General features: G+C 63.7%; 2 protein-coding genes across 2 annotated transcripts; both read left to right on the top strand.

Annotated features, from left to right (window-relative positions):
- The first annotated feature begins 1141 nt into the window (after positions 1-1141).
- On the top strand, positions 1142-5639 carry ADM2 (adrenomedullin 2). The gene is made up of 2 exons (XM_006066336.4): positions 1142-1880; positions 2641-5639. The coding sequence occupies exons 1-2, from the start codon at positions 1396-1398 to the stop codon at positions 2957-2959; spliced, it is 804 nt and encodes a 267-aa protein (XP_006066398.4). The 5' UTR covers positions 1142-1395; the 3' UTR covers positions 2960-5639.
- A 219-nt stretch (positions 5640-5858) lies between these two features.
- On the top strand, positions 5859-8615 carry MIOX (myo-inositol oxygenase). The gene is made up of 10 exons (XM_006066344.4): positions 5859-6009; positions 6447-6527; positions 6690-6770; positions 6847-7009; positions 7163-7230; positions 7359-7468; positions 7566-7633; positions 7709-7758; positions 8047-8159; positions 8318-8615. Exons 1-10 carry the CDS (start codon positions 5995-5997, stop codon positions 8424-8426), a joined length of 858 nt encoding a protein of 285 aa, XP_006066406.4. The 5' UTR covers positions 5859-5994; the 3' UTR covers positions 8427-8615.
- The last annotated feature ends 438 nt before the right edge of the window (positions 8616-9053 follow it).

Genomic DNA, 9053 nt, shown 5'->3' with positions numbered 1-9053 from the left:
AGGACACTTATGATGACCTCACAGCATGAGCAAGATTGGGGTGGGAAGACAGAAGAGGAAACACGAACACAGAGATGCAGAGGCGATCAAAAATGTCTGGGGGCGTGATGGGATAACCGTCCCCTCTCAGATGGACAAAGGGGTGGGGAAACCTGGCACCAAGTCCATCAGTGCATCAGCCTTGTGGAGAGCAGTTTGGCTCCACCTGTCAACACAAACACGGGCTCACCTTTAGCCAGAATTCCCATGCCTGCAGATATATCCTGTAAGGACACATCCATGAGCTCACGAAGCAGGGTACTTGCTCTTGGAAAGCCTGGAAATCACCTAATTGTCCCCCAGGAAAGGATCAGTGAAGTCACAGAACACCTCCTTGTCGGCGTAGGCTCAGTCATGAGAAAGGGCAGTCTCTATGTTTGTTGTCGTTATTGTTCAGTTGCTAAGTTGTGTCTGTCTTTTTGTGACCTCGTGGACTGTAACACGCCAGGCTCCTCTGTCGCCCACTATCTCCAGGAGTTTGTAAAGATTCATGTCCATCAAGTCTGTGGTGCTGTGTAAACATCTCATCCTCTCTTGTCCTCTTCTCTTCCTGTCTTCAATCTTTCTCAGCATCAGGGTCTTTTGCAGCAAGTCGGCTCTTCGCATCAGGTAGCCACAGGATTGGAGCTTCAGCTGAAGCTCTATGGTTCCAGATGTCTTTGCCTGTATACGGATATGTGTGTGTATATAATGCACACACACAGGACACCCCCCAAAAAAAATGCACATAAGAGAAAGTAAAAACAGCACCCATCCTGGCCTGGGAAAGGAATCCACTGCTGCTGCTAAGTCGCTTCAGTCGTGTCTGACTCTGTGTGACCCCATAGACGGCAGCCCACCAGTCTCCCCTGTCCCTGGGATTCTCCAGGCAAGAACACTGGAGTGGGTTGCCATTTCGAGTCCTTACCTATTTAAATTTCTTACAAAAACCATTTAATATTTCAGTAATGGGAGGAAATGTGTGAAAGTCGCTCAGTCGTGTCCCACCCCCTGGATTATATGGTCCACCGAATTCTCCAGGCCAGAATACTGGAGTGGGTAGCCTTTCCCTTCTCCAGGGGATCTTCCCAACCCGGGGATCGAGCCCAGGTCTCCCACATTGTAGGCGGATTCTTTATTGTCGGAGTCACCGGGAGGGGGAGTGGATAGAGATTTCAGGAATAGAGCTGTTGGGCGCTCTGTTGAGGATGGGGTCTCAAAATCTCCTCTGGCCTGGCCTCCGCCTCTCACTGGCTCAGAAATTTGGGGGCGAGCCCCAGGGCGGTGGGCGGGATCCACCCAGCGACCACACCCCGCAGCACCCTCTCCTTCACCCTGGACAGTTTGGACCCTCCAGGCCCCAGGACAGGGTCTCCCATGGGAAGGTGGCGGAGGCGAGGCTGGCTCTCGGGGTCCCCCGCCACCGCGCCGACCCCAGAAGCGACCCCAGTGGGGGTCCCGGTTGGGAGGGGCGGGACACCGCCCCGCCGGCGCGTCCGGCTCCGCCCCCCTGGGAGACTATTTAGTCCGGGAGGTGCTGGGGCTCTGGCCCCAGCACTACTCTGGGCACAAGGTGACGGAGGAGGCGCCCGCACCACCTGCCGGAGACTCTCCCGCCCGCTGCCTGTCGGAGACCCTCGCCAACTGACCGACCGGCTCCAGTCTACGCCCCGAGGCGCCCGCGGAAGCGTTGCGGGCCTGGGGCCGCCCCCAACACCTGCCCGGCTCGCCGCCCCCTCCAGCCCCGCCCGCATGGCCCGGCTCCTGACGGTCACCCTCGGTTGCATCAGCCTCCTCTACCTACAGCTCCCAGGCGCGCTGTCCCTCAGCCTGGCCGGGAGCCGGCCGCCCACGCGACTCAGGTGAGCAGGTCTCAGACCACCATGGATGCCGGGGCAGGAAATCAGATGCTCCGGAAGGCCACACCCCGCCTCCGCCCCAGGACCCCGAACTGGGGGAAACCCGCTTCTGTTGCTAGGGCTCACCTGCTAAATCCAGCCCCAGGCCGTGGGCACCCCCCGCAGGGCAGACGGCTCCTTTTTCTTTGCCTGCCCTTCTAAGGCATGCCCACTGCCCCACTGGCAGAGCAGACCCCTCAGAAGGAGGGTCAGCTGTGGGAGAGGAGGTTAAGGGGCTTCCCACACCTGCCCACCTTCCCCCACCCCAAGGGAAGGGCATAACTTAGTCCTGAGCAAAGTAGCCCAGAGAGGTCAGGCAGCTGCTTGCCCAGCCCTTGAATGGGCTACTGAGATGGCTGAGGGCCAGAACCCCAGCCCTGAGCTCAGTGGGCTTTCCCTGGTCTGCTGGCCCATGGCGTGGGGTCTGTGGGCTTCCCCTGGCCTGCTGGCCCCATGGCATGAGGTCTGTGGGCTTTCCCTTGCCCGCTGGCCCATGGCGTGGGGTCTGTGGGCTTCCCCTGGCCTGCTGGCCCCATGGCATGGGGGCTGTGGGCTTCCCCTGGCCGTGCTCCAGCCTGTGGGGTGGGGTGGGCTTCCCCTGGCCTGCTGGCCAGTGACCTTGGGGCTGTGGGCTTCCCCTGGCCATGCTCCAGGCTGCTGGAAAGCTGTGGGCTTCCCTGAAAGGCTGGACCGCTGGATTTACTTCCTCCATCTCCCTGTGCAGGGAGCCCCCAGCCCGGACACCTGCCAGCAGCTCGCAGCCTCGGTACCCTGCAGCCCTTCCTGCAGTCTGGAAGCTACACCAGGCCCTCCAGCCCAAGAAGAGTGCCAGCCTGGTGCCTGCCAGGGGTCAGCCTCTCCGCAGTGGCCCCCGCCGACACTTGGGTTCCCGCAGGCCTAGAGCCCAGCTCCTGCGTGTGGGCTGTGCGCTGGGCACCTGCCAGGTGCAGAACCTCAGCCACCGCCTGTGGCGGCTCGTCGGGTCGGCCGGCCCCCGGGACTCAGCCCCCGTGGACCCCAGCAGCCCCCACAGCTACGGCTGAGCCGGGGGGCAGGCCTGTCCCAGCTAGGATGCTGCACCCCAGCCCCAGGGCTGCAGCTGAGCCCCCAGCCCAGAGCGCCTGCGGAGAGAAGCCCCTAGAAGGGCAGTGCAGGCACCAGCCAACACCCCTGCCCCACTCTTCCCCGCCACGTTCTGCAGCAACCAGCCTCCAATTGCTGTGGACTTAGAGGCCCACGTGGGGGCCCAGCGGGGTCTGATCACCCAGGGGCTCTGCACTGAGAGAGGGTAACACTTGGAGGACGGAGCTGAGAGGAGGCGGCTGGCAACATTAAATGCCAGAACGGGGCACAGAGTGGGTCTGCCGAGGACGTGGGGCAGACATCAGGGACCTGAGCGCCCTGGGCCTACTCTGGGCCATGGGAGAGAGGGACTCTGGGTTGGCCACTCGTCCTGACATGGCAGGGTTAGGGCTGGGCTGCTCTGCTCCAGTTGGGTCCAGGGTAGCAACAGAGACCTCTACCTGCACCCATGAGGGCAGCTGGGGAGAGGGTGGAGGGGTCCTGGAGCTAGGCAGAGCACTCTTCCCACCCCCCAGGGCAGGGTGGGCATGGGGTAGGGTGGCAATTCTCCCAGCCCAAATCTCTCAGTTAAGGCAGAACCTTAGCTCAAGGTGTGTAGGGGTGGCCGACCAAGGGTCAGGGCTCCGCAGGCCACAGGGGCTCCCTGAGCACCCCCTGCCCAGTGTGGGGACCTGATGGGAACAGGCCCCGGTTATCAATGGACAAGTCAGCCAGAGGCAGAGTCTGGAGTGGGCAGGGTGGTGGCTGGGGGAGGAGTTACACGCTGGGAGCCAGAGCCTTCTGTCCTGGCACCCGGGTCTCACGGGGTTCAGAAGGGCTATTTCCCTGATTCAGCAGATGTTTCGTGCAGCACTTAATTTGTCGACGTTTGCCATGTCACCCTTTCGGCCGCTGAGTGAGGGGAGCACCACCTTTACCCCAACTCCCAGCCAGAGAGCAGGGCCGGGCCTGTGGGCACCGCAGTGCCCACCCACACATCCTGAGCTGGGCGCCCCGCGGGTGGGGGCTCCCTGTCCTTGTGCTGACTCCTCCGGCTCCTGGCTCCCCTCCCCTCCACCGGGCGGCGGGAGGTCAGCCTGGGCTGGTCCCTGCCCGGCTCAGGGGTGAACGGAGAGCAGCCACAGCAGCTTGGATGCCGTGCGGAGGCTGGAATAGGCACTTGCCGGGTCTGGAGAGGCCTGTGGTCACTGAGGGGTGTCGGAAGAGTGGGTAGGGAGGGTGGGCCGTGAGGGCCAGAGGGGCTCCGGGATGAAGAAGAGGAGGCCCCAGGAAGGCCGGGTCGGGGAGTCAGGAGCTCAGCTGGGCAAAACCCCCCGCAGCCCCAGCCCTGGGGCAAAGTCCCCGCGGTACAGTGCCGGATGCTCGCCGGCCGGGAACACGGCCCCAGATGGCACCTCCACGAGGCGTCACCGCCTGCCAGGCGGCCCCCAGGGCTGTGGTGCCCGGCGCCCCCTCCCCCCCGCCAGGTGCGTCTTGAGCCTTGGGCCGTTTTCCTTGGGTTGCCTGTCACGGTCACAGCATCACACTGGTGTCCACATGGCCTCCAAGCTCCAGGCCATGTTCCGGCCGCCTGTCCGACAGCCGGCTTGGAGACCTGGGGGACGCCCGCGGGGACCCCACCCACCCACCCCCTCCCACTGCTCCCGCTCTGGCCAGAGCCTCTTGGTCCTGCCCCATCTCCCGCCCTCATCCAGACCCGCCGGCCCTTTGTTCCTTCCCTTGACCCAAGCCACAAACTTGTCTTTGGCGTGATGGGTCCAGTCTCCCCCCTGGCGTTCCCCTCTCCATCCCTGAAGCAAATATTTGTGGAGCACTTGTAGAAACAGCAAGTGAAACATCAGCCCCCACCCAGAGACGGACACGTCCGCGGGAGAACCGGAGGAAACCGACCTCAGGAGCACAGAGAGCGAGGGATGCCCGGCCGCAGGGTGCGGGAGGCGCCGCGGCTCACGGGGCTGAGAGCGCTCTGCCATTTTAAACGGGGGGCCAAGCACCCCCAGCTGACTCTCGCGAGGGCAGGAGGAGCCGCGTGGAGAAGCCCTGGCCCACTGCCCTCTCCTGGCCCAGGCTGCGCCCTGACCTCAGCCTTCTCCAGAGCTCAGCCTGTCTCCGATGACACCACCATCAGCTCCAGGCCGTGCTGTGTGTACGGCCGAGCCTGGCCCTCGCGTGACCCGGGCCGTGAGTTCATCTCTGCCCTGACTGGAGATGGAGCCTCAGCCCCGGAGCCTGACAAAGATCTCCTGAGCCTCTCTGAGCCATCAACCTCGCCCAGTGTTGGCAAGAATCCCACCCTGAACAGAATCCTGTCAAGTCGGTTTAGCAAGGCTGCCCCGACCCTTGACCCCTGCCCAGCCCCCCACCCCCACCCCAGGGCTGTGAAACCCCAGCTAACCTTGCTGTGTTCCCGTGGACCATCTGATCATCTCTCCCATCTCGCAATCATGAATGAAGTCTTCCATCCCTTCTGAATGAGTGTCAAAGGTCACTTCCCTGGAGGTCTCATGGTTAAGGACCCTGACAGGGAACCAAGACCCCACGCGCCATTGAGCACCTAGCGGGGGCACTGCCGCTGCTGAGCCCTGCAGCCAAGACCCCGCTTGGCCAAATAAATAAATATTCTTTAAAAAATGTCAAAAATGTCAAAATAGCTTTTTCTGAAACAAGCCCCGCCCCACCCCAATCCCAGGTGGCCAGTGAAGATAGGGAGCTGGGAGGGGCAGTGTCCTGGAGGAGTTTAAAGCTCCTGGCAGAGGTGGGAGTCTGGCGACCTCAACCTCCCGGGCAGGTTAGCTGCCGCAGGGACGTGAAGGTTGGCTGGGGGCAGGGGCGGGGGGTGCTATGCTGACACAGTAACTCTCAGAGGCCAGCGGGAGGGTGATGGTCACTCATTACCGAGGGCCAAGGCCAAGGGGCTGGGTGGTGTCCGGTCACTTATGTAACCTGTGGGCATATATACGGGCATGCGGGCCCGCGGAGCCCTGCCTCTCTCAAGATGAAGGTGGCTGCGGTGAGTACCCCCGGCCCACGCAGACTGCACGCTCAGGAAAAGCAGGGCAGCCCCGTGCCCCGCGCCCAGCAGGTTTCTGCCGGCCCACTCGTCTGGGTCAAAGGGCTCCCTCCTGGCCGAGGTCTATGTAGGGCAAAGGTCACAGGCCCAAACGCTGGGTTCCCTGCGGACCGCGTCCTGAGGAGACTCTGGGTGCGGGTGCTGTGTGGCCTTGGCCAAGCATCACCCTCAGAGCAGACATCCCCAGCATCCGCTCAGCAGATAAGGACTCGGGGCCGGAAGTCTTGACTCAGGCTCGCCAAGGCCATGCTCGGGTGCCCTCGGGTGCTCACTGCCTCTCTGCCGCTCCACGTCCAACAGTCCCGGCCCCCATGGGGTGTCCTCCCTTCCTCATGGAGCTGACGTCCTGGTGAAATGGGTTCCCCCCACCCTACCAGGACCTAGACCCTTCCCTGGTCTCCCAGCCTGATATGGAGCCAGAAGCAGCCAAAGACAAGGACAGCTTCCGAAACTACACGGTGAGGACCGCTCCCCCGGCCCCGCCTTTCCTGCCCTGTCCCCTCACACAGCTCCAGGGGCCGCCCTGTCCACACCTTGGGGCCTGGGAGAGGCAGGCAGTGGCCCCCTGGGTGTCAAGGGCAGGGGTTGGCGAGCTGCCTGGCTGACCCTCTGGCTTGCAGTCTGGCCCGCTCCTGGACCGCGTCTTCGCCACCTACAAGCTTATGCACACATGGCAGACTGTGGACTTCGTCAGGAGGAAGGTAGGTGGCTGACTTCTAAACGAAGCCCCTGAGGGCTGACCCTGGGACCACACTGACCTCTCCCTTCCTGGCCCAGCATGCCCAGTTCGGGAGCTTCTCCTATAAGAGGATGACTGTCATGGAGGCTGTGGACATGCTGGACGGGCTGGTGGATGAGTCGGACCCCGACGTGGACTTCCCCAACTCCTTCCATGCCTTCCAGACGGCCGAGGGCATCCGGAAGGCCCATCCAGACAAGGGTGTGCTCCCCACCTGCCCTGATGGGTGCTGGGGAAGGAGGGGTGGTCTGGCCCTCTCCCAGTATGCCCTGCATCCCCCCACAGCCCCAGAACTGTGCCTCTGCCCCAGCTCCTGCACTCCACTAGCCTGCCCTGTCCCTCCCTCTCCTTCAGACTGGTTCCACCTCGTCGGGCTCCTGCACGACCTGGGAAAGGTCCTGGCTCTGGCAGGGGAGCCCCAGGTGAGGAGACGGGTGGAGGGCGGTCAGCAAGGCAGGGCCCGGGGCAGTCTCCGCTCCAGGCTCTGGACACCCACTTGGGGGGCAAGCCAGTTACGCCCACCCACGGCTGCCTGTCCATCGGTCCCCAGTGGGCAGTCGTCGGAGACACCTTCCCAGTTGGCTGCCGTCCCCAGGCCTCTGTGGTCTTCCGTGACTGCACCTTCCAGGACAACCCTGACCTCCAGGACCCCCTGTACAGGTGCGGCTCCCTTGCCCTCCCTTGCCGTGGTCCTTCCCCCTCCTCCCGCTTCCGGGGTTCTGTTCCTGAGCCCCTCACCTTCCGTCCCCCCCTGCAGCACGGAGCTTGGCATGTACCAGCCTCACTGTGGGCTCGAGAACGTCCTCATGTCCTGGGGTCATGACGGTGAGGCCGGTTGGGGGCGGGGACCATCTGGAGCTGCCCCTCTGGGTGCCCGTGGTGACCAGCCCTCTCCCACAGAGTACATGTACCGGATGATGAAGTTCAACAAATTCGCCCTCCCACCGGAGGTAGGAGGGGGGGGTGTGGACCGAGCTAAGGTCAAGCCCCGCCGCGCCCCGCCCCGCCCGCCGCCCCCCAGCCCCGCCCGCCGCCCCCCAGCCCCGCCCGCCGCCCCCCAGCCCCGCCCGCCGCCCCCCAGCCCCGCCCGCCGCCCCCCAGCCCCGCCCCTCCCACCGCCCCCAGCCCCGCCCCTCCCGCCGTCCCCAGCCCCGCCCCCTCCAGCCCCGCCCGCCCCGCCTCCAGCCCCGCCCCGCCGGCCGCCCCCCGGCCCGGAGCCTGAGGCCGGCTCCCCGCAGGCCTTCTACATCATCCGGTTCCACTCGTTCTACCCCTGGCACAAGTTCGGCGACTACCAGCAGCTGTGCAACGAACAGGACCTGGCCATGCTGCCCTGGGTGCAGGAGTTCAAGTACGGTCACAGCCACGGTCATGCCTGGGGGCGGGGTTCGGGGGGCTTCACGGGGCAGTACGATCACGGTCACGGTCATGGTCACGGTCATGGTCACGGTCATGCCTGGGTGGGGGGGCGACTCGGGGGGCTTCATGGCCGCGGTCCCTGTGCTGCAGCAAGTTCGACCTCTACACCAAGAGCTCCAGCCTGCCAGACGTGGCCGCGCTGAGGCCCTACTACCAAGGGCTCGTTGACAAGTACTGTCCTGGCATCCTGTGCTGGTGACTACCCGCCCAACCCCTCACCTGCTGGGTGACCCGGGCGCAGCCACTGTCGGGAACAGTGTCCACTGCCGGGAACAGTGTCCACTGCCGCAGCCCTTCCGGGGGACCCCACGGGCCCACCTGCACTGCCTGCCCGGTTGGCCCCTCTCCCAGCTGGCAATAAAGACCCTGAAGCAGCTTGCGATTCTGACCTGTGTCGAGACCGAGGCGTGTTGTGGTGGGGCACTCACTGGGGTAATGGTCTGGAGGTGGGGGACCCCTGTTCTGGGCTCAGTCTCCCTAAACAAAACAAAAACATCTGCTGGCTAGAACATACTACAGGAAACCCAGTGGTAAACGCACAGGCTAACCATGATGAACGCGACCCACGAGGAGACCCCCAGGCGCAGCCCTCTTCTTGGCCAAGTGTGCCCCCCTCACGTGGCAGCTCTGCGGAAGGCTGCTCATTTGTCCGGGGACTTCCTTTCAGGATTTTGCTGATTGCACCCTCTTGGGATCTTTTCATGTTTTCCGCGGTATTTCTTGCTAACTGATAACTGAGCAGAGGCTGAATCAGATTCAAGTTTGACTTAGGGGCCAGAGTGCTCTAGAGGTGGGGACTTTCGGAGAACACGGCTGTCCCCAGCGT

Source organism: Bubalus bubalis, chromosome 4 (genome assembly GCF_019923935.1).
Source record: "Bubalus bubalis isolate 160015118507 breed Murrah chromosome 4, NDDB_SH_1, whole genome shotgun sequence".
Taxonomy (NCBI): domain Eukaryota; kingdom Metazoa; phylum Chordata; class Mammalia; order Artiodactyla; family Bovidae; genus Bubalus; species Bubalus bubalis.
The sequence above is the reverse complement of the archived record's forward strand: the minus strand, read 5'-3'. Positions and strand labels throughout refer to the sequence as shown.

Coding starts and splice junctions, on each gene's coding strand:
- ADM2 (XM_006066336.4), top strand. CDS start 1,396: ATGGGAAGGTGGCGGAGGCGAGGCTGGCTCTCGGGGTCCCCCGCCACC. Junction 1,881..2,640: donor CGGCCGCCCACGCGACTCAG/GTGAGCAGGTCT, acceptor CTCCCTGTGCAG/GGAGCCCCCAGCCCGGACAC.
- MIOX (XM_006066344.4), top strand. Junction 6,528..6,689: donor ACAGCTTCCGAAACTACACG/GTGAGGACCGCT, acceptor TCTGGCTTGCAG/TCTGGCCCGCTCCTGGACCG. Junction 7,634..7,708: donor CATGTCCTGGGGTCATGACG/GTGAGGCCGGTT, acceptor CCTCTCCCACAG/AGTACATGTACCGGATGATG.